Below are 23,880 nucleotides of genomic sequence, written 5' to 3' on the forward strand. Positions count from 1 at the left end.
CAAAGCACACCATCTCTCCCTGCCCCGAGGGAGCCATACTGAACTGGAGTTTGAGCTGGAGTTTTCAGAAGCATCAAAGTTCTAGCGTATATCTAGGATGGGTCCTGAAAGCTTCTCCAATCCCCACATTTCAATTTTTCAAAATACCTTCATGTATAAATCACTATTTTTTTTTTTTGGTACTGGGCTTAAACTCCTGAGGCATTCTACTTCCAGGCCACAAATCCCTCCAAGCCCCATTTCATGTTTTATTTTGAAACAGGGTCTCACTAAGTTTTAGCTGAGGGTGTCTGTAATTTGTCACACTGGATTTAAACTTTCAACCCTCCTGTCTTAGACTCCTAAGTACTGGGATTACAGGCATGCGCCACCACGCCTGGTCTGTAAACCACCTTTATGAGTATTTGATAAGGAGATTTAACAAAAAAGAATGTTAATATGTGTATACTAGACAGCTAACTACACTTATAAAGTTATTTGCTTTCAAAACTCAAACAGAAACAGAGGTCACATTTTGTAAATATGTGCTTTTTAAGTTATACAAGCATACTTTTTATTCCGAAACCTGACTGGAACATTGCAAAGAAGGGAACATTACAGATTTATCTCTCTCATAAGCCTACATGCAAAAATCCTCAGCAAAATCCAGAGATCTATAAAAAGAAAAAGATAATGCATTCCCACCAACTGGAACTTATTCAAAATGTGATACAGCTTTGACACCGAAAAGTCGACCCATCGGGAGATCACTGTGCGAGCCAGCTTTTCTATCAGTATGATACAATACCTGAGAAAAATCAACTTACTAGAGGAAAACTTTGTTTCTTTTCCTGGGTTTCATTCCCGTGTTGGCTGGCTCCATTCCACTGGGCCTGAGGCCAGGCCGAACTTCATGGTGGAAGGGTGTTGCAGAAAAAAGTAGCTCACCTCACCCCCGCCAGGGAGCAGAGAGAGGAAGGGGCTGGAGACAGATATAGTCCCTGAGGTCACCCTTACCAAGGACCCACTCCCTTCAACTAGGTCAACCGCCCCCCAGTAGCTCATTCACATTTTGAATCCATCTGTGACCTCAGAGCCCCCATGGCCCAATCAGGTCCCCAGAGTCTCACCTCTGAACATCACTGTACTGGGTACCACACCTTCAGCCCACTGGACTTTGGGGGACATTCCAGTGCCAAGCTACGAACATCATCTCAACTGATACAGAAACATCACTTAATAAAATTTAGCACTTATTAATGTTCTCTAAAACTTAGTGTAAGAAAGGAAAGCAATCATTCCTAGGGAAGTTACGAGATCATATAGGAACCGGCAGGCTTTCATTCTGTAACTAACTACAGCCTAGGTATCCATTTTGTAACTTTTGTACATGTGTCTATATGTTCCTCTGGTTTCGAGTTTCTCCTTTTGTAAAAACCTGCCCAGTGAAAACTAGCCAACCGGATTAGATTGTAAAACCCATAGTACAGCCAATGGGGAATGGCGTGGTGGCCTTTGCTTTGGGAGATAAAAGGCCCAGCAGACTGCACGCTCTCAAGCTTCTGCACAGAGGTAAACTGCCTAAGGTAAAGAACTCACGGGCTATTCAGTTCAGGAATGTCTGCCAGTGCTTTTGCTTAAGTGGTAAGGAGTCAAGCCAGATGTGGTGGCGCACGCTTGTAGTCTCAGCATTTGGGAGGCTGAGACTGGAGGATCGAGGTTGGTGGACAGCCTCAGCTACTTAGTGAGGCTCTTTGCAACTCAGTGAGACCCTGTTTCAAAGTAAAGAATGAAAAATAGGGCTGGGGGTGTCGCTCAGAGGTAGAATGCCCCTGGGTTCCATCCCCAGTGCCCTCCCAAAAAAGTGGTAAGAAGTCTTATACTTCCACTTAACTTGCATCTGGAGGCTGGACCTTAAATCTATGTTTAGTGTAAAGGTTTTACTTGAGCACTAGGCAGAGCGTTAATAGTAAGGGGCCATGAAGCTGGAGATGGGAAACTGGAAGGTCAGTAAAATTAAGTTAAAGTAGTATGGGCATGCAGTCCCTAAAGACAGTGTGTTCACATCCTACAAAAACAGGTAATGAAATAAAGAACTGTATGTAAGACAAGACACACCATAGTGCTGTTTCTCAGACTGTGTGTGTGTGTGTGTGTGTGTGTGTGTGTGTGTGTGTGTGTGTGTGTGTGTGCTTTGAAGGTCGGAGAGAGGGTACTGGGGACGGAACCCAGGGGCATTCTACTTCTGGGCTACTTTTCCAGCCCTATTTTTTTTTTTTTTTTTAAATTTCAAAACAGAGCCTGGCTAAGTTGCTGAGGCTGGTTGCAAACCTGCATTCCTCCCATCTCAACCTCCCAACTACTGGAACTATAGGCATGCACCATCACACCTGGCTCTGTTTCTCATACTTTTAAAACTGATTATGAAACAAAAAGTCTGAATAACCAAGAATATTTTGATAATACAGGTATTACCCCCCCACGCACACAGACAACAATAACAACAGAAAAAAGGGAAACAAAATTCTCTCCTTAAAATGCAGGACTTAGTGCTTCCTTCGGCAGCACATTATACTAAAATTGGAACGATACAGAGAAGATTAGCATGGCCCCTGCGCAAGAATGACACGCAAATTTGTGAAGCGTTCCATATTTTTTTTAAAAAAATGCAGGATTTATTCCTGGAATCAAAGACATTCTCAAACATCCAGGTTCTAGGGACTCCTTCCACAGAACATAATCCCTCTCACTCAAACTGAACAAAGCTGTTTCGTTTGAATGCACTGTTGTCTTGGTTTTAGGAAGTTTGAAAAGCCCTTGGAATTAAATTTTGAGAAGTAAAAGTTGACTGTCAAATTCATAAAAATTCTCCCACTGCAACAACGAGAAGATCCTATAGGCTCTTTTGAAGTACTCTAGGTAAGCTGGGTCCATTAGGTATTCATGAAGATGCCTCTTTTCTGAAAAGTTCACAAAATGGAAAACAAACCACTATTTGGTATTTCCTTTCTACTACTGGTTTCTTCAAATATACGCTTATTACGGGCCCAGTCCTCAAGTCCTGCATGTAGGCATAGGCCTGCCTCACCCATACTCGGGGTAACTAAGGCTGGGAAAGTCCTAAGCCTCTCCCCAGCGCTGAGCTAGCGGACCCCCCCCGCCCCCACGGCAGACGCAAGCCCCGCCCCTCGGACACGCCCACAAATGCTCGGTGGCCGGAGTAGCGGAGGCCCGGGGCGGGGCTCACCATTGGCCCTCGGCCCCGCGGGCTCCACCAATCAGCGAGCGCCCTGTTGGCCATCGCAGCTCCCGCGCCCCTCCCTCTCCCGCCGGCCTCCGCGTCCCACAATCCAAGATGGCGGGATCCAGGGGAAGGGGTCCCCAGGCCAGGGCTCGGCCGCTTCTCTGCGCTCTGCTGCTGTCACTCAGCCGCTTCGTCGTGGGCAGCGACACGGGAGCAGACCCTGCGGCCTCCGGCGGCACGAACACCCAGGCCGCGCAGCCACATCGCCGTTTCGAGTACAAATACAGCTTCAAGGGACCGCACCTGGTGCAGAGCGATGGGACCGTGCCCTTCTGGGCCCACGCGGGGAGTAAGCCCGGGCCGGGGGCGGGGGCCGGGGTCCCCTCTCCGCCCTCCGCTGCCTCCTTTCTCCTGTGTCTGGGTTCCCCGGTGTGCTGAGTGTCCCGTCCCAGCAGCTGCGCGCCATATGCGCCGTGGTGGGGACCTTCTGGGCAGCCCGCAAGTTCCCCTGCCTGCTCCAGGGTCTGCCCGCCTGACCTGTGCGCTCTCACCCACCGCCCGCCTTCCCTGCTTTGATCTCGTGGGTACTTTCCGTTTGATCTAAGGGTGTTTTGTTACTTCCTACACTTCCCTGCACCCCAGCCGGCTTCCAGGTGTCACGTTTCACCCCGACGCCACGTCTCCCGGGGACGTTTTCCCCACCCCCTGGCCCAACCCGAGACCTGTTCCAGCAGCGTCCCTTCTCCAGGCTGCTTTTCTTTGCTGCTAGCAATGCTCAGATTTGTACCCGAGGCCCCCTGGCTGCTGCAGAGATGACAGAGACGAGTCTTACAGTAATTTCTAAGTCTGTGTGTCAGAAGACATTCTGAAGCTGTTGGACCTGTCTATAACCTCAGAGTTATCTCTGTCTGTGACTTGACGTGGTCTTTGATCTTTACATTATGTAACTTTACAGTCACACTTATTAAGTAGAAGGGATCTTTTTTTAACTGATTGAGTCTGAACCTAAGACTGAGAATAGCACATCTTCCTTTTCTATGGAAATATTTTTGGGAAAAGAGAAATAATTTCTGCTTCAGGTTTTGTTCACTCTGTGGCACTCTTATCAGTAAGAGAGCCCTGTTAGAGCATGTGTGTTTGTGAAAGAAAACATAGAGCTGAACCTTCTAGTGCTGATGTGTCTCTGCTGACTAAGGAATCGGCCACAGCACTTGGCACGACACAATCTCTGTTCTGTGGCCGCCACACACTCTTTGAAGCAACTGGCAAATGCCTTTCTATGACTTGGCAATTTAAATCCCATGTCCAACGTGTGATTAGGCAGTCATTTATGTAAGGCTTGTATACATCATTTTAGGTTATCTAGTGCCTGAAACAAAACTGTTTCTTTTCTAGACATTAATTACTAAGTAGGAAACACGTTTTTAGGAAGAGCCATTACCCTCAAATTAATGTGTAATTATGAGGTATAAATTTCATTTCCATTTAATGACCAAGTCATCAAGGGTCTGAAGCCAAGTGCAATTATGTTGTTACTTAGCAGTCATTTATTATGAGCCCACTGGGCAAGAATCACAATGCTGGGTGCTTGTTATCAAGATAACATTGTTCTAAATACACAAAGATGAGGCAGATAGTAACACAAGTTTTTGGATCTTTCTGTTTTTTGGAGTGGTGATGAATTTTTCAGTAGTGCTGATGGATTTGTTCAGTTTTTCACTTTGTTCGCTTCCTTGCCTGCCTGTGCCTCTGCCTCTCCCCCTGTCTCTCTCTCTTTCTCTCTCCTCTCCTTCCCTCCCTCCCTCCGTCCCATGCACTCACACATTAGCACATTAGCGGTGTTAGTCAACCACTGAAATGAGTTGCCTCATCTTTCTTTACAGAGCCACAACCAGCTAATCTAGTCTGCTGCAGTGTCAGAATAATGCACTTGAGTGCATTTAAGTTGTGTGGCTACAAAATTGAAATAAGGAGATTTGCATGTTAGCTATCGTTCATGATGTACTGACTCTGGGGGGGTCGCTGCTATGGATGCCCTTGTTTTATAGTCTCATAGTTCTCCTAATACCATTGTTTTCCGCCCCCCCCCTTTTTTTTGAGCCTATGATCCATTGTTTAAAATGTGAAGAAATGCAGGACCTAGCTAAAGCATAGCTCTTTACATTCAGCCCCCAATTAGGATAAATATATAGCATTTCTTTTTCTTATCTCTAATGTCCATTTGTACAGTCAAGATACATCTTTACGTCCATACGGGCAAAAAAATGAGCAACTTGTAATCTTTATAGCTCTCAGAGCTCTTTCACCTTCAATCTCTAGTTAGATCTTACTAAATAAGCCAGGTGCTAATCTGCTTTATAGATGGAAAAGCCGAGATTCAGAAAAGTTAAGGTTCTTGAAAAGGTTCACATAGCTGGTGTCAGGACAGTTGAACTCAAATCTAGGTCTTCTGATCCTCTGTCCAGCACTCCTTCTGTAATGCCACCCTCCCAACCTTTGAGTGTTTGAAAATGATGCTGACAGGCATTGAATGGTCGTGCTATAGCACCTCAGCTTCATTTTTCCTACCTGAAAGGTTGATGTTACAATAAAACAGTTGTTTTATTTCCCAGCATAGAGACAGGTTAATATCTAAAAGAATATGCTAGAATCGTTCAAGTTTTAGGCCCAACAGGTGCTTTAATAATAATTATCTTACATAGGAGGATTGAAACATTTACAGGCATACTTGTTTTAATGTACTTTACAGATACTTTTTTTTTTTTTTTTTTTTAGTGAAATGAAGATTTATGGCAGCCCTGTGTCCAGCAAATGTATTGGCACTGTTTTTTCAACAGTTGAGATAATTAATAGCTTTTTCAATGAACAACCAGCTCATAAATAAATAATTAATTAATTTAAATGTATGCATAGTGTTTTGTTAGGCATAATGCTCTTGTATGTTTAACAGACCACAGTAGAGTGCAGATATAACTTTTACATGCTCTGAGAAACCAAAAGTTTGTGTAACTTGCTTTGTTTGAGTGGTTTGGAACCAAACCAACAATATCTCCAATGTATACCTGTACTTGGACTTTTATAAGCACTTATATACCTGTGAAGTTTTTAGAGAAACAGAATAACCTTACTTAAATGTTATCTATCGCAAAGTCTCAAAAAAAAGAAAAAAAAATGGAGAAACTTGCCTAAGAACAAATACCTAGTTAGTGGCAGAGCCGGGACTTGAACCAAGCCTAGAGATGCAAACCATTACTTGGGGGATCATTATTTTCTCTGAGAATCTTCCAAAGCTTAAAAACTGCCTATTGAATTGAAATTCAGTTGGCCCTTTCTGTAGAAAACCATATATATGCTGAATACTTTGCATACAACTTTTGGGGTATTTATGGAAGTGATCAAGCCCAGCCCCTTCATTTTACAGGTGACACATGGTGAACCCAAGAGAATAAGAGAATTACTTGTTAAAGTCCCAGCTGAACTGAGACTAGGAACAAGTCTCTTGATTCCTAGTGGTATGTTCTTTTTAAAGTATTTGAACTTTCTAACATTTTTAAACCAGTAAGATATATATTAGCAGGGTTTTAATAATGTGTAAATTACTGAGATATTTGAAAAGGATATTATGAAAATCAAATACGACAATTTGCCTTTTAAATCATCTTCTGCCCCTTGCCCCTGGAAGACAAGAGGAGACAGGAGAATAACAGGAATTTTTAGTGTGTGGCTATAGGTTTATTTCTTTTAGCAGAGATGTTTCACTGTTCAAAAGCTATGAGAGGTGTTAGCCTTAAAATTTTAAAGTTCAAACTGTCAGTGTGAAATCATTTCCTAATAAAGTCATCATATAGGTTACCAAGTTAAAACTTGATTTTTCTAGGTAAATGTAGCTGTTTGGTGATGCGGCATTGAATTTTGCCTAATTATAACTTAAAGCCTTTCTTCCCTGATTTCTGCTGTAGATGCTATTCCAAGTTCAGATCAGATTCGAATAGCACCATCTTTAAAAAGCCAAAGAGGGTCAGTGTGGACGAAGACAAAAGCTGCCTTTGAGAACTGGGAACTGGAGGTGACGTTTCGAGTGACCGGAAGAGGTCGAATTGGAGCTGATGGCCTAGTATGATCACTTCTTTTACTTAGAAAATGAATGTAAACAAACATACCACTGGCCTCTAACTGTTCCTTCTTATGTATTTTCAGGCAATTTGGTATACAGAAAATCAAGGCTTGGAGGGCCCTGTGTTCGGATCATCCGATTTGTGGAATGGTGTTGGAATATTTTTTGATTCTTTTGACAATGATGGAAAGGTATATTGATTGTCAGAACTATTACTACTTTAATATATCTGCTAGCAAACCTAGGCTGTAAGAAATGCCGTTTAATTGACATTTTCATGAGTTTAATGATAGAGAACTCTTCGTGTGATATTTTAAGTATGGTAATTAGTCTCTCTGTAGCAGAGAATTCAGCAACCAAGAGCTCTGCAGGCACAACACTAACCTGAGATCAGAATGGAGACTAATTCAGAGCTTTGCAAAACTCGACCCCACTGTCCTGCCCTGTGTGTGCTTAGTAATTATGATAGGTAAGCTGGAGCCCTGAGACATTAATGTAGGCAGTGAAGCCGCCAGTGTTAAGAAGTCTCTAACAGCTCGCTGCCATGATGGTATCCAAGTGCATGACTGCCGTGAGCTCACATATTCATGTCTGGTGGCTTGATAGTCTTAAGATCGATGATCTTCCTGTTAGCTGGCAGTTCTCTACTGATTTGCAGAGGTTATTATTAGCCGTTTAAAGAACTTTAATAGCTTCTTGAATGCCAAGGCCATGGTATTTTAAAGTGTTGAGTCCTAGGATTTTAGAGATAGGAGGCTTTATAGCATATCAGGAATGATGTAGCCGGACATAGTGGCGCACGCTTGTAATCCCAGTACTTGGGAAGCTGAGACAGGAGGATTGCAGGTTCACGCCAGCTCAGCAACCTCGTGAGACCCTCTGCGACTTAGCGAGACCGTTTCAAAATAAAAAATAAAATCAGGCTGAGGGTGTAGCTCGGAGGTGGAATGCACCTGAGCTCAATCCTCAGTACCACACACACACAAAAAGAATGGTGTATATATTTTTTATTAAGGACATTAAAACAAATACATTCTCTTTCTTTTCAGAAAAATAATCCTGCTATAGTAGTTGTAGGCAACAATGGACAGATCAATTATGACCATCAAAAGTAAGTGTTTGACTTTCACAGTATTTCCCATTTGTGCTTCTCTTTGGGAATCTCATGAAAGATACTGTTTCAAATCTGAACACTTCCCAAATAAAATGAAATTGTTTTTCTTTGTAATGTCATTTTGTGACTTAGTGAAAAGTTCTTAGCTGTATCTTAACCCAGGTTCTCAGTTCTATGACTATTTCAGCAAATTGACAAAGGTTCATTAAAATAGGTTTAAAATCATAATCTAGAGCTTAGATATATTATTACATTAATATTACATTATAGTCATTATAACATTCTCATATTTTTACTATATAATTCTGTGTTATAAATTATAACTTTTTATAAGTGTTCCAGTATTCCACATCTGGGATGGTGGGACCAAATAAATTAAAATTCTTTCTGGAAACTGCATCATATTTCAAACATAAAATGTGTTTTTAGCTGGGCGTGGTGGCTCACACTTGTAATCCCCACGCTTGGGAGGCAGAGACAGGAGGATCACGCAGGTTTGAAGCCAGCCACACTGGCTTAAGAGACCCTGTTTCCAAATAAAAAAGAATAAAAATAGGTCTGGGAGTGTAGCCCAGAGGTAGAAGGGTTTTCAGGAACTCCGGTACCACCAAAAATAAAAAATAAAAAAATGTGTTTTAGCCAAGCACAATGGTGCATGCCTATTATCCTAGTACTTGGGAGACCGAGTCAGGAAGATTGCAGATTTGAGGTCAGCCTCAGCAACTTAGTGAGACTCTGTTTCAAAGTAAAAAATTAAAAAAGGCTGGAGATAAGCTGGGCATGGTGGCACACACCTGTAATCTCAGTATTTGGGATTCTGAGACAGGAGTATCACAGGTTCAAGGACAGTGTCAACAGTGTAGCTAGAAAAACCCTCAGCCACCTAGCAAAACCCTGTTACAAAATAATAAAAGGTCATGGTAATGTAGCTCAGAGAGAATGCCCCTGGTTAAATCCTCAGGACCAAAACCAAAATAAAGTTTTATTTAACCCAAAACTATATATTACTTTTGAAGATTTATAGAATATTCGATCTAGATATCAATGATGCCACTATTCATCATTTTTTATTTTTGTTGGTTCTTTCAAAAATTAAGTTGAGCCTTGACCAAACCAGTCAGTATCCAACCTACACTGCCTTATTCAGCCTTAATAATGCTTTATTTAAAGACTCCCAGTGGGTTACAAAGCTTCTGTGTGTTCATTATATTTACAACATACATGAATTAGGTATGTACATTTTTTACTTTCACATATTTGTTGTGGAGGAATTACCTTGTAGCTATTCCAGGAACTGTAAGAAAAATTATCTTTGCTCGAGTTTACTCTTTGCTGCCTTGATGATTTGCGATCTGGTAGTTCATCGCCACTCCAAGTAGAGCTACGTAAAGTAGACGTGCCGGGCTCCTTCTTGATACTCTGCTTCAGTTGGTTGGCAGGAGTTTACAGGTGCACGTTTCTCGCAGCTCCATGAGGGATTCAGATGCAGCCCAAGGTGGAGGACCTCTGCCTTGGCCTCATGTAGGGAGGTGGATCCTGCCCTCGCCACCAGCACATGCTAATGTTGGGCTTCCAGTGCCCCTCAGAGTTCTAACAAGAAAAACTCAGGTGCCACCTTTGGTTCTGAATAGATAACCTGAAGTGTCCTGGAACTCTGTTATGATCTGATATTGTTTCAGTCTTGCCAGTTTAAGTACTGAAAGGCTTTCTGAGCCGCCTCTGGGTCCTTTCTCTCCAGCGATGGGGCCAGTCAGGCCCTAGCAAGCTGCCAGCGGGACTTTCGCAATAAGCCCTACCCGGTGCAGGCAAAGATCACATACTACCAGAAGACGCTGACGGTGAGTACTGCCTGCTGGCTCTTCTGTTCGTGTTCCCCATTGAAGTTTAAAGGTGCTCAAAGGTGGACCTTGTTTACATGCTCTACGTCTTAGCCATGCCCAGTGTGCATGGCATCTGCTGAAATATCTTGCCTCTAGGTCCCATCTGTTGAGGAGGTGTTGGAGCACCCTGCTCTGTGCCAGTGTTATGTACACGTCCCAGTCTTCAGGAAATATGAGTAAGGTGAAGGCCATTTTCCCCCAAAGAGCCCATAGTCCTTCTGCTGTGAGACAAAGGCTGCAGTGCAGCCGCTGTGAAGCAGCCATGGGGTGGATTCTGTAACTGCAGGGTGGGGTGGGAAAGTTCAGGAACAGTGCCTTAGTGGAGCTGCACATTCAGGTAGGACCAGGAAGTTTTGGGGTGGGAGAGAGGGAGAAAGAGAACATATGTGCGTGTTTCTAGGCACAGAAAGCTTGCATTGGGTCAAGTTGAGGCTTTTGAGAGAGGCAGGTAGCTTGGCGTGGCTTGCAGGTAGACCAGTAGGAAAGTAAGTCTGGAAGCCTGGCCACAGCAGCCTTGCACTGGGCTTCCTCTAATTTATCCTGTAAGGAAGTTGGAAGAAAGTTCAGAGTTTTAAGCAAGAAATGAAGTGATCACATTTGCAATTTTGAAAGACAGTTTAGGTCTCAGGGTCCTAATAATGTTATTTATGAAAGGAGGAAAAGGTGAGATGATTTAGACTCCTTGACTCTTAAAGTTCCTTGCTTCGTGCTTTGTACTTTTATGTGCAGTGTTTCAAACAGCCCTATTCACTAAGCATCTGTTTGGAATGTGGGAAAATTAAACATGGAAAATTGTAACTTGAAAAGCGTCGTACTAACAGAAGTGGGCGTGGTGGCGCACACTTGTAATCCCAGCAATTCGGGAGGCTAAGACAAGGAGGATCGCGATTCACAGACAACCTCAGCTACTTAGTGAGGCCCACTGCAACTCAATGAGACCCTGTTTCAAAAATAAAGGATAAAAAATAGGGCTGGGGGTGTAGCTCAGACATAGAATGCCCCTGGGTTCCATCCCCAGTACTGCAAAAAATAGATAGATAAATAAATAAGTAAGTAAGTAAGTAAGTAAGTAAATAACAAACAGAGCCGTGCTTGAACCGAGCTTCATCTTTACTGCAAGACCCCACGTTGTGGTCTGAACAGTGGAGGTGGCAGGGAAAGGCACAGGAGAGATGAGGAGCGGTAGAGACCGAGGGCTCAGTGCCGGTGTGCTGAGGTTGGGAATGGATGCGGTTGCGCAGTCAGAGGTAGTTCCTGAATCTCCATCCAATTAGACAACTAGTTGGTGCCATTCACTAGCAATTAGTACCTCATTTGTTTGTTTATTTGTTTGGGAAGGAACGGGAAATGAGAGGGATAACAATGAACTTCATTGTAGATAAATGGAATTTAGGGTAGCTATTGGTGGCTATATTCAGTTGGCAGTTGCAATAACTAAGATTACTAATGCATTGTGAATGTTGCTTTTTAAAGATGTCATCAATACCTAGTACAATACTTAAAAGTAAAAATTACCTTTTGTAAATTTTTCTTTCCCCTAAATCATGGGCTAGCATTATACCCTAAATCATAGACTAGCATTATACTTCTAGTATGAAACTCTGAAAAAGGTTGTTCTTCGGTAGACTAAAAAAAATTAATTAATTAATTCTTTACTGCTGTAAATCCAACCCGGGGCCTCACAGGTGCTAAGCAAGCGCTGTACCACTGAGCCACATCCCAGCCCTCAGTCTTTAATTCCAAGCTCATTTAGATATCTCATGGTAGAGGACGTGCTCAGCACATTATGACTGACTTGGCCTTTAGTTTCACAGTAGTTATTATTCATCCTGTACGGTTTCATAGTCATCCGTAAATCATGCTGACTTTATGTGGCAAAGCCCAGGCACCAGCCTTGGTGAGGACAGTACGCACTTGAGGTCACAGGTCACAGAGAGGCTGCCTGCATGATCCCACACAGTGAAGAGCCCAACAGCCTGCAAATGTGTCCCCCAAAAGATCCCTGAGTCAGATGAGATTGGGTATTACCATGTATATTAGCACGTTTGAGATTCCTTTTTTTTCCCCCCCTCGGGTCTGGGGATGGAACCCTGGGGCATTCGACCTCTGAGCTAAACCCCCTGCCCTGTTTTTTATTCTTTATTTTGAAATAGGTTCTCACTACGTTGTGGAGGGCCTCGCTAAGTAGCTGAGGCTATCCACGAACTGCGATCCTCTGGTCTCAGCCTCCCAAATACTGGGATTACAAGCATGTGCCACCACACCCAGCTTAAGATTCCTTTTTAAAGCATCCTTTATAAAGAAAAGGCAAATAAACCTTTATTAAGTCTGACAGTCTTCATACTTACTTGGCACCAGATAATGGAAACCAGCAAATGATATATAAAGTCCCTCATTGTGGCTTTAACATGTTATATTTTTGGCATATCAAACAGGTTCTTAATTGCATTGGCTTAGACTGAGGCTGGGACAGTGATTGGGTTGCTAGAGGTAATCAAAAGGTAACCGTGGCCTGGCTAAGGTAGTGAGGGGAGTACTTGGGCACCTGGGGGGTATCTGTGCTTTCTTAGATTCTCAAGATTCTGTTAAGAAATTCGGGGTCATTAATGCAAAGTAGGGCCATTCTGCAAAGTAGAACCCTTAGGTGTCCTTGTAGTGTTTTCACCTTCTGCCTTTTGTATCAGTGTGAACTTTTGCTGTTTTTGCTAATCTATGAGGGCCCAGTTGCCCCATTATAAAGAGGAGCTCACTCTGCTTAGCAGTCAGTCTACTTAATTTTTACCCAGCTATAGTTAGAATTGTCAGTTTAACCTGTTGGTTTTAGCTCAGTCACTGGAGTTTCAGAACAAGTGTGGTCTACTTTCTGTATAAACCCATTCAAAGAGTATAAACATGGTTCTCTAAGTGTATTCAGAAGAATATAAACTGTATTTCAGTTAAGAATGATTTTAATGGGAAGTTTTCTTCTTTTTTTCTTGCTTTTTAAGCCTTTGACATGTAGTAGGCAAAAAACACTAAGCGAAATATCTTTTTGTATAATGATAACAAGTAAGGGAGGTTATTTAAAATCACCCTTTATGATGATGAAAGGAAGCAAGTTTGAATATTATCAGTTATAAAATTGACTAAACTGATACTCGTTTTATAATATCTTTTGTAAACACTATACCTATCACATGTCTTCATAGGTAATGATCAATAATGGCTTTACACCAAATAAAAATGATTATGAATTTTGTGCTAAAGTGGAAAACATGATTATCCCCCCACAAGGGTATTTTGGAATATCTGCTGCAACAGGTGGTCTCGCAGGTAAATCTCTCTTTTACTTTTGAAAGCTCATAAATTGCATTTTATTGGTAATAGTATATTTTGCAGATAAGGAGACTTGTTTGTATTGAACCTTTTAAGATCATTTAGAACCTTTCCTTGTCTGCTGTGCCAGTCTTTTGCTCTGTTGGGACCACTAATTCTTCTCTTAAATTGGTTTGTAGTTATATAGTTGGCTGGGGCTACAGGAAAGTTTGTCAACTACAAGCTGAGTGTGCTGGCACACACCTGTAATGCCAGTACTTGAGAGGCTGAAACAGGAGCCTCGCAGGTTTGAGAACAGCCTCAGCAGTGTAGTGAGATACCGTCTAGATTTCAGTATTAAAATTTTCTCTTTAACCCATCTACATCTCCAGATCTCCGTAAGAGCAGCAGACAGCATAAAGATTGCTGGATTGTGTGTGGGGGGGATACTGGGCAGTGGAACCCAGGGGCTTTCTACCTCCCTGCTACACCCCTAGCCCAATTTGATAATTTATTTGGAAACAGGGTCTCACTAAGTTGCTGAGAGCCTCACTAAGTAGCTGAGGCTGGCTTCGAACCTCTGTGATTCTCCTGCCTCAGCCTCCCAAGTGCTGGGATTACAAGCGTGCGTCACCACGCCCGGCTATTCTTGCTCTTTGGATGTGAACCCCTAGGACTGGTATTTTAGTTCAGTGTTCAAAGGTTCAATCTGCTGATGCCCTGCATTCAGCTTAGAACTTGAAATTAAGTAAAGTTTCTAGTGTCTTCCAGATGAAAGGAACAAATATGAAAAGCATAAAGTGGTTTAAGGAAGTAAATTTAGGTTGTTCCTAATGTCAATCTTTCAGATGAATTTGGCAGAAAACTATTGACCTTACCAAAGTAGATCTAATGCTTTATTTTTTAAAATAATAACTATTTACAACCATAAAAATCTATTATAGAACTTTTTCAGACTTCTTTTCTTTTTTAATTTATAGATGACCATGATGTTCTTTCTTTTCTGACTTTCCAATTGACTGAGCCTGGAAAAGAGCCGGTAAGTCATGCGTTTATTGTTCAAAAGGTTCGTTCTTGGTTTTTAGTGGTATTGCCTTATGGCTGGAAACATTGGAAGGCCCAGGTCTGCGTCTTGTTTCTATTTCTTACTGCTTATGTGATCTTGTTTAAGTTTCTAAACCTCTGTCATGCACCATTTCTTTATTGGTAAAACAGATGTTTCTCTTGGTCACCTTATAATGTTATAAAGATTAAAAGAGGTAATTCACTTATAGCAAATGGTCAGTAGGTAGTAATGGTCATTATTATTATTTTTGTTAATATCAGTAGCAAGAGCAAATTGGCCATGATTGAAGTAAAGAATAACTGTTTTATGCTAAAATTCAAGCTAGTGATAGAGTAAGGAACATAAGAAAATAGACTTTGAGATATCTTACTGGTTCTCTTGCCTTTCTTATGATCTATTTTTGAAATTCCAAAAAAGCCTACACCAGATAAAGAAATTTCAGAAAAAGAAAAAGAAAAGTATCAGGAAGAATTTGAGCACTTTCAACAAGAATTGGACAAAAAAAAAGAGGAATTCCAGAAGGACCACCCTGAACTCCAGGGGCAGCCCAGTAAGTGCTAGCGGGGCTGATGTCAGCACGACGGCACCGGTCAGGACTATGTGTTGGACATTTATGTCTGTGGGTGGCCTGTCTCATCCCTGCCCTCTGAACTGGAAGGTTCCAAGTAATTTCTAGAAACAGTTTCTGAGCAGATCTTCAGTCCTTACGAGTGGCTTAGTAGAGAGCACCATGGCACGGGGGTGGGCGGGAAACCTAGAGTGGGAGCCCTCTCGAGGACTTAGGGTTTGTTTTGTTTGCTGTATTTTCCTGCCCTGCTAGTTAGGCCCATTAAGTACTTGCTGAATGAAATCATCTAAGGCTTATATTTTTCCTTTTATTAACACACAGTTACCTTATCAGCTTAGAGGTAACACTTGAAAACTAGCAAATCTCTTATGAGAGCAGTGTGAAGTAATATTTGCTTCTTTAACCCTTACACTGATGTGTGTGTGTGTGTGTGTGTGTGTGTGTGTGTGTGTGTGTGTGTGTGTTTCTGAGAATCAAACCCAGGGGCATTCTGCCTCTGAGCTACACCCCCAGCATTATTTTTTTATTATTTTGAAACAGGGTCTGAGTTGTGGAGGTCCTAAGTACCTGAGGCTGGCCTTGAACCTGTGACCCTCCTGTCTCAGCCTCCCAAGTACTGGGATTACAAGTATGTGCCACCATGCCTGGCTGAGCCCTGGAAAATTTTAAAATACTAGTCTAAACCAATGTAATTAAGAACTTGCTTGTTATAATGTCAAAAATAGAATGTGTTAAGGCCAAATAGAGTCACTAGATTATCTGCTGGTTTTTGTTATCTGAGTTGTTTCTCCATCAGCATAAATGATCAAGGCTGTACTTAACAAAGCCTGTGGCCAGCACATGAACTCTGTTGTAGGCAAGTTCTAGTAATGGTCAGCAGTGTGGCGCAGAGTTGGTGGAGGTAAAGACGAAACATAAATGTCTTCCTTTCTTGAATTTGTTTTAAACATCATGACATGGGATATAGAGCATATCTGAATCTGATTATATTAAGTGAAGAGTATAGTAAATTTTGATAAATGTGCTCACCCACTTAACCGTCACCCACATCAGTGCCCGGGATATTTTTGTCATCTCAGAAAGTTCTTTCATGCATCTTTTAAATCAAGTCCCCTCTCCATGGGACCCATCACTGTTTTGATTTCTATAACCCTGGATTAGTTCTACCTATTCATACGAGTAGAATCACATAGTATGGATGAAAGAAAATTATTTTAATGAAAAAATCCAAACCTAATTCATAAGCATTTAACCATTAGAGATGGCAAAAGGAGTATCAGCTTAGTCATAATTTAGTTAGCTGCACTTTGACTGTTTGGGAGATTATACCTACCGTATTTGTAATGTCTGAATTTTGGTGTCTGTGGCACTTTGGTCAATTTATAATGGTTTTTCACAAACCACCTATGCGTAGGTAATTGTAATAGTTTAATTTCTTATCACTTTTCAGCGGATGAAGTATTTGAGAGCATAGGAGATCGTGAGCTAAGACAAATCTTCGAAGGACAGAATCGTATTCATCTGGAAATCAAGCAGCTGAACCGGCAGTTAGATATGATTCTTGACGAGCAGAGAAGATACGTCTCTTCCCTGACAGAGGAGATTTCCAAAAGAGGCACGGGGATGGCGGCCCAGCCCGGGCAGGTGAGCGCTCAGAACCTACCGCGTGCCTAGTTTTTCCTCTGTTGGGGGGAGTGGAAAAGAAGCACCGCTGTGCCCGTGCGGTCACAGTGGATGGCTGAGCCGGCTTGTCTTGTCTTCCTCAGCTCTCTCAGCAAGAACTGGATACTGTTGTGAAAACTCAGCATGAGATTATGAGACAAGTAAATGAAATGAAGTAAGTACCTACAAGAAATGTCTCAGTGTTTTCTGACACCTTCATCCTAAAGAAAGATGTGTGTGCATGGCACCATTGTAAGATTTCTCCTCAAGGGTTACAATGATGATCTAGGTTCCTTTTACAAATAGGAGAATATTAAATACAGGAACTTTTAATATATTTAAAAGTTGCAAACGTCTACATTTTTAAATTGTTTAAAGCTGGAAAGGAAAAAAATGCTTTAGCAGTTTTGAGATACAGTTTATTGTAGTTACTTGACAGCTAGGTGTATGCTTATATATAGAAAAAACTAAAAAGAATATGGAGTGTAACATATAACCATTTCATGAAAAATACTGGGGGAATATGCATTAGAATTATAGGACTGTAGTACAAGCTGACTTGGTTTGGGAGCTTTTATTTTGCTGGCATAAAACTATTTTGAAGGAAATGTGTGTGGTGACCTTTTCTTCATTCCCATCTCGTAAAGTCACTGGGCAGAGAAGGGGCGGAGGGGAGATGTGTCCTTGGAATGCTGAATGATACGTTTTCATGAGAAGGATTCACTAATGCAGAAAATGCCCATCTCTCGATGCCTGGAGCAGAGAAAACAAGCCAGAATGTCACATTTCCATGAGCTCATGATTTAGAGCACTGTCCAGACCGTCCAGCCCTTGACACACAACACTGTCAAGGCGAGTTCTTACCTACTTTCAAGCTTCAGGTGCTGCAAAAGTACTCCAGAAAATTTCTACTTTTCACCCATTTTTTCCTAATGTTGATGTCTTACATAACTCGCTATAATTGTCAGAACCAGGAAGTGAACACTGATACAATACCATCATCTAATGACCTATTGAGACAGCCTGGAGAGAGGGACACACACGTAACCCTTTGGTTGAAATATTCACTCTTCCATCCCTGCCACTTCCTTCCCACCTCGCCTTCCTGTCAGCACTTTCCCATCTTCCCTCGCTGGTAAGCAGCTGAACTCGTTCCTGCCTTTTTCTTCCTGTATTTCTTCTGCATATGTGTATTCTCTTAAATCTTCGTTCTTCTGAAAAGGAGAGCATGCTCTGGATAATCCTTTGTGCTTAGCTTGTTTTCCTCAAGAGTAGTACTAGAACACAGGAAGATTCAAGATTCAGCCCCCTGGTGGTATGATCTATCCATCCAGGTTCTTCCTTAAGATACTTAGCGATCACTGCAAATGCCCCTTACCAATAGAGAGTGCAAGCCATGCATACAAGAAGTAAGTATAAAAAACGGGCCCTAGTTTTATAATTCGTTTTCTAGAACTTTTTCTTGGGGATTAAGCTTGAGGGAAAATAGAAAAGGGAAAATGTTGCCTTTTATGGAAAAGATGGTTTGTCTATTTGTGAGTTTTCATATTCTTAGAAAATCATAATTTTTTTTAGTAAAAAATTTCCAGAAAGCATGTAGATCAACCCCCTTTCTGTAGTTTTAGGTGCCTATTCCGGCTTGTCCATCTTGAGACTTTCTCATTTTGTGACGTTCAGCATACTGTTCCCTCTTGGTGAGCTTTGGCCTCTGCTTCCATTTGGTTTTTTCAGTTGCTCTTCCTCCCGTCGTCTCGCAGATGGTGCTTTTGCCTGGAGTTCTGTCTGGGCCTCTTGTCACTTGACCTGTCCCCGAAGTAAATATGCCCCTTCCACCACATTCCACCGCCAAGACCCTCCTCATCCCTAACCCTCAGCTCTGGGTGCCCAGATAAGTTAAAGGCATCTTTCTCTGTACAGCTCAGTTGTTTAGATGACGTGGCCCTCCTGCTAGACTGTTGGGCTCGGCAGAGTGGGAATTAATATTTTTCTCCCAGTTTATTTCCCTACAAACTGGCTTAGTATGTGTAGCAAATAAATGTCAGCAGGATTACAGGCAAGGGGGTAGATGATTGAAGAATTAAGAAACCCAATCTTTGTATATTAAAAAGACATTTCTTTGTAAGCAAATTCATGCTTCTGGGAAGCAATATTCTTAAATGCAGACATGTGAGAAATTTATATTATCTGGGAGGTTTCAGTCTTGGTATTTTAGGTGTATTAAAATGTAATACTGAATTGGTGCTTTAATGGAAAAGCATACTCACATGAATTTTCTTGAGTACACATGCCATTAAAGATAATTTTTAGCATCGATTCAGAAAGCACTTGATGTTTTTTTAGCTAGTTGGGGATCTTCATTGCTCAAATAAGGCAAATGTAACTTTTCTAAATTTCTACTTAATATTCGGTCTGACATAGTTGTATTATTTCTAATTAGTTCTGAGATTAGAGTCCCTTTTTGTTTTCTTCCAGTAAAGCTCTTTCTTACTTTCTAAATGAAATTTTACTCCAAGGAAATAAGTAAGATAGCTTTCTATCTTTTCATCCAATTGAACCATAACTGTTGAAGGTACTGGTAGGAAATCAGACATAAACCCTGTTCTCAGGGAACCTGTGCTAATTCATAAGTGCCGATACTAAGAGCAGTCTGTGTGTGTATGTAGGTGTATATGTGCGTGTGTGTGAGTGTGTGTGTGTGTGTGTGTGTGTGTGTTGGGGAGATGATTGCAGGAAAGGAGAATCTAGAGGAAAGATAGCATTTGATCTGGGCTTTACACTTAGGGGAGGGGACCAGGACTAGAAAGAATATCACTGCAACTTTTTTTTTTTTTTTTTTTTTTTTGCAGGTCTGGGGATGGAACCCAGAGACATTTGACCTCCAAGCTACAACCCCTGCCCAATTTTTTATTCTTTATTTTGAAATAGGGTCTCACTGAGTTGCAGAGGGCCTCACTAAGTAGCTGAGGCTGTCCTTGAACCGTGATCCTCCTGTCTCAGTCTCCCAAATGCTGGGATTACAAGCGTGCGCCACCATGCCCGGCTATCACTGCAACTTTAGAAGCTTAAAGGCAACAGACATTCCCAGGGAATGGCCACAGCCAAGACAGATGAAAGGGAGTAGTTAGAAATAAATGTTGAAAGATATTGGACAAATGTTATGGAGATCCTTAAAGACTATGGCCATTTTCAAATATACACAGACTCGGAGTACTACAGTGAATGTCTGCATATCCGTCAGTCAGCTTCTTCAGCAATGAAGTACATTCTGCCAAATGTATTTTATCAACCTCACAAATAGTGTAAATCATAAATGTTAACAACATGACATGGAGGTAATATGTAATATAAATGTTAACATGAACAGCTTGCCACTAATAAAACTTTTAAAATACACCTAGGTAAAATAACCCGATATTTTAGGTGAATTGAAATTCATATCCATTCCTATATTAATAAGTAGACCTGCTATGCGTCTGCCATTATTTAAGATAGATATGCTTACAGATTCATATCCAAAGGCCCACTCATTGATAGAGCTCTTTTTTTACATAAGGTCAGAATTATCGTTCAAAAATATGTAGCTGGCATGGTGGTGCAGGCTTGTAATCCCAGCATTTGGTAGGCTGAGACAGGAGGATCACGGTTCACGAACAATCTCAGCTACTACTTAGTGAGGCCCTTTGCAACTCAGTGAGACCTTATTCCAAAATAAAGTATTAAAAATGGGGCTGAGGGTATAGCATGGAGTTAGAATGTCCCTGGGTTCCATCTTTAGTACCACAAAAAAAAAAAAAGATGTCACATTGGACCCTGTTACAACATTACTCAATAAACCAAACAGACAGTCACGGGGTTTGTATAAAGTCTTTGCAGGCCCAACGTTTAAGCAAGAGACTGTCATTAGGCAGGCCACTCCAGGTGCTCCCCGGTCATCGCGAAGCTGGTCAGGGGCCAGGCCTGACAACCCTGGGAATGCACAGGCTTTACCGCCCAGCCCTGCTGAGTTAATCCTTTTATTGTGCAGCACCGAACCCCAGAAGTACTACTTATAATTTCATTACTAACAGCATCACTGAGTTACTCAGTGTGCACTTACAGTTTGGTTCTGACAGTGATGATTTAGTAGTAGTCTCTGTGCAGTGATTTTAGGTGACCTTTAGTAAAGGAGAAAGGTATAATGTTAAGTAATGTTAAGTTGTAGTTTTGTAAATTATTTTCAAAATCTGAAGACAGATTTTTAATACTTGCTTTTTTTTTTCTATGATCTGATATATTGCTCAAAAAAGCACAAGTATTTAAAATCTGTTACTGAAAAAAAATCATCTTTATAGTGATTTCACTGCATAAAAGGGTTTTTCTATTTCAGGAATTCCATGAGTGAGACTGTGAGACTGGTCAGCGGGATCCAGCACCCTGGCTCTGCGGGAGGAGCCTATGAGACCACGCAGCACTTCCTGGACATCAAGGAGCACCTCCACGTGGTGAAGAGGGACATAGACCACCTGGTGCAGCGGGGCGCGGTGCGTCCACTTCCCTGTGACAGTGTCGTGGTCTTTAGAAAAGGAGGAACTTGCACTCGACGTATTCTATTGGAAATCTTAACGTTTTAACCAAAGCTAATGTTCATTTTGAATGTGCACGGTAGAATTATTCCATCTGAATTGCCCGTGCGTTTTGGTTTTCTAATTTAAGGTAGAAGAGCAGTTCCCACAACAGTTCATCTTTGAGGGGCAGGAGCTGGTGATGGAAATTATATAGAGAATTTATATTTTCATTCAACGGAAATATTTTCTGATTCCCATTTTAATATCTTCTCTGGCCCACAAGTTTTTAAAGTGTATTTCTCTGGCCTATGTTCCCCAAGGTTCTGATCTGACATTTTCTTGCTATCTTGTTAGCTTCATTTGCCATCAGTCAGGTTTTGTGTGTTTGGGTGGGTTGGGTTGGATTTTTTTTCTCACTCTGCTAGTTATCTTGTGCAAGACACAGTGTGGAACATGGTTGGTCCATATCTCCTAGTCAGACTTACCAGAGGCAAAAGATTCACCACTCCCTCATATTTTATACGGAACTTTTATCTTTTTTAAAGCATTTAACACTTGGTGTATTTTTATAAAATATGTTAATAAATAATGTTAACTTTCCCCAAGGTCCTTAGTTCATTTTGAATGTGCAGGGTAAGTGGTACAGGGGAAAAGTTTAGGTCTTCAAGTTCTAATCTTGTTCCCTTTATTTTTTTTATTTTTTTATTTATTATTATTATTTTGTGTGTGTGTGTGGTACTGGGGTCCTGGAAGCCCTTCAACCTCCGGGCTATACTCCCAGACCTATTATATAGATATAGATATAGATATATAGATATAGATATAGATATGGGGGGGGAATGGTCTCCTAAGCCAGCGCGTGCGGCTAGCTTCGAACCTGCGTGATCCTCCTGTCTCCGCTTCACAAGCGCGAGGATTACAAGCGTGCACCACCATGCCCGGCCTATTCCCTTTATATTTTTAGACACTGACTGCCTATTTAAATTATATCTCTATGTCTATATATATTCCTTAACTATACGATTTTTGCAAATATGGTTAACATTTAATAGTTAAATACAGTTAATAGTTTTGTTATTGATCATTACTTCTTATTCAAAACATTATTATCTTAGTTTTGAGGGTTTTGCTCCAAATATTATTGCCCCCTTTTTTGCAAAGGCCAAGTCAATGCTGTGATAGCATGTACATGTACATGTATGCTCCTAATAGAGGTAAACATGTTGAGAACAACTATATTGGATGCCATTACATCTGGATACCTCGATGAAATTTTTGTTCCTGATATTTAATTAGCTCTTTATTGAAAATGTCGAACACTAGGATTGGCGAAGAATAGAACTGAGGAAAAACCATTATGTTTTTAGAGTGGGTTAGTTCATTGGTAATATAGCCATGTACCTTGTCTGAACTGAAACACTTTTGAGAGGAATGGGTGTGCTGTTAGCAGTTTCGCCAGCACAGCAGGTGTGCACTACAAGTGTCCACGGGAACTGTGGCCTGAGGGGCTCCCAGGCTCATGGATCTGCAGGGACACTGAGGTCACCATGGTGAAGACAGAAGTAGATGAGCGCCTAGTCAGTGATTGCAGTGACAGCATGGAGCGTCCCACACCAACTATTTCAAAAGAAAAAAAAAGTAAAAGAGGAAAGAATAGAAGATACTGAGGGAGGCGAATTAGTGAAAATGCTTATTTGTACAGTAAACTATGAGTTTTATAGTTTCTCCTTTATGTCTTTTTTCAAACTACTACTTTGTGTATTTATAATGAAAATTCTTTGCCTTACAGCCATCCAATGAAAAACCAAAATGCCCAGAACTACCCCCGTTTCCATCTTGTTTATCGACGGTCCACTTCATTATATTTGTAGTCGTACAAACGTTGTTGTTCATTGGTTACATCATGTATAGGTAAGTCTCTATGAAGTTTAGCCTAATATCTTTTCTGTATCTGTTCAATTTGAAATAATGTGACTGCCCATAATATAACTTTCAGATACAAAGCAATATTATTTCTAGTCTATTTCAGTTCGTGTTGGAAGTAGATGCATATCTTCTTGTATTTTATACTTCAAAAGACATTGACATTTTAATTTTAAGCAAATTGTATTTCTTTCCAAAAGTAAGTACAGAGAGCTTCTTTTGTTTTTCTGTTTTTTAGGACTCAGCAAGAAGCAGCTGCCAAAAAATTCTTTTGACCACCATTTTCCTGTGTCTGCATCATGTATGTATGTACAAAATGTCTGTATGAGGGGAATTCAGTATTTAAATTGCTTCAGAGTCTAAATTATTAAATTTTGTATAAAACAAAACATTGTTTAACATTGATTTTCGTAAGAATAAACCTTAAAACAAAGATAATGACATGTAAATTTGTTCATAGTACATAAATCTGTTTAAATTTTAGTGAATCTC

The 23,880-nt window shown here is 41.2% G+C and overlaps 1 protein-coding gene across 1 annotated transcript; it reads left to right on the forward strand.

The window, feature by feature from the left end:
• Positions 1 to 3,334: 3,334 nt before the first annotated feature.
• Positions 3,335 to 23,663, forward strand: LMAN1 (lectin, mannose binding 1; the record flags this gene model as incomplete). The annotated part of the gene is made up of 13 exons (XM_080714786.1): positions 3,335 to 3,572; positions 7,183 to 7,337; positions 7,421 to 7,528; positions 8,387 to 8,448; positions 10,190 to 10,289; positions 13,520 to 13,643; positions 14,606 to 14,664; positions 15,109 to 15,241; positions 16,710 to 16,903; positions 17,026 to 17,096; positions 21,288 to 21,441; positions 23,255 to 23,376; positions 23,627 to 23,663. The coding sequence occupies 13 exons, from the start codon at positions 3,335 to 3,337 to the stop codon at positions 23,661 to 23,663; spliced, it is 1,557 nt and encodes a 518-aa protein (XP_080570912.1).
• Between the last annotated feature and the right edge of the window lie 217 nt (positions 23,664 to 23,880).

Source organism: Muscardinus avellanarius, assembly GCF_963383645.1.
Source record: "Muscardinus avellanarius genome assembly, chromosome: 17".
NCBI classification, from domain to species: Eukaryota; Metazoa; Chordata; class Mammalia; order Rodentia; family Gliridae; genus Muscardinus; species Muscardinus avellanarius.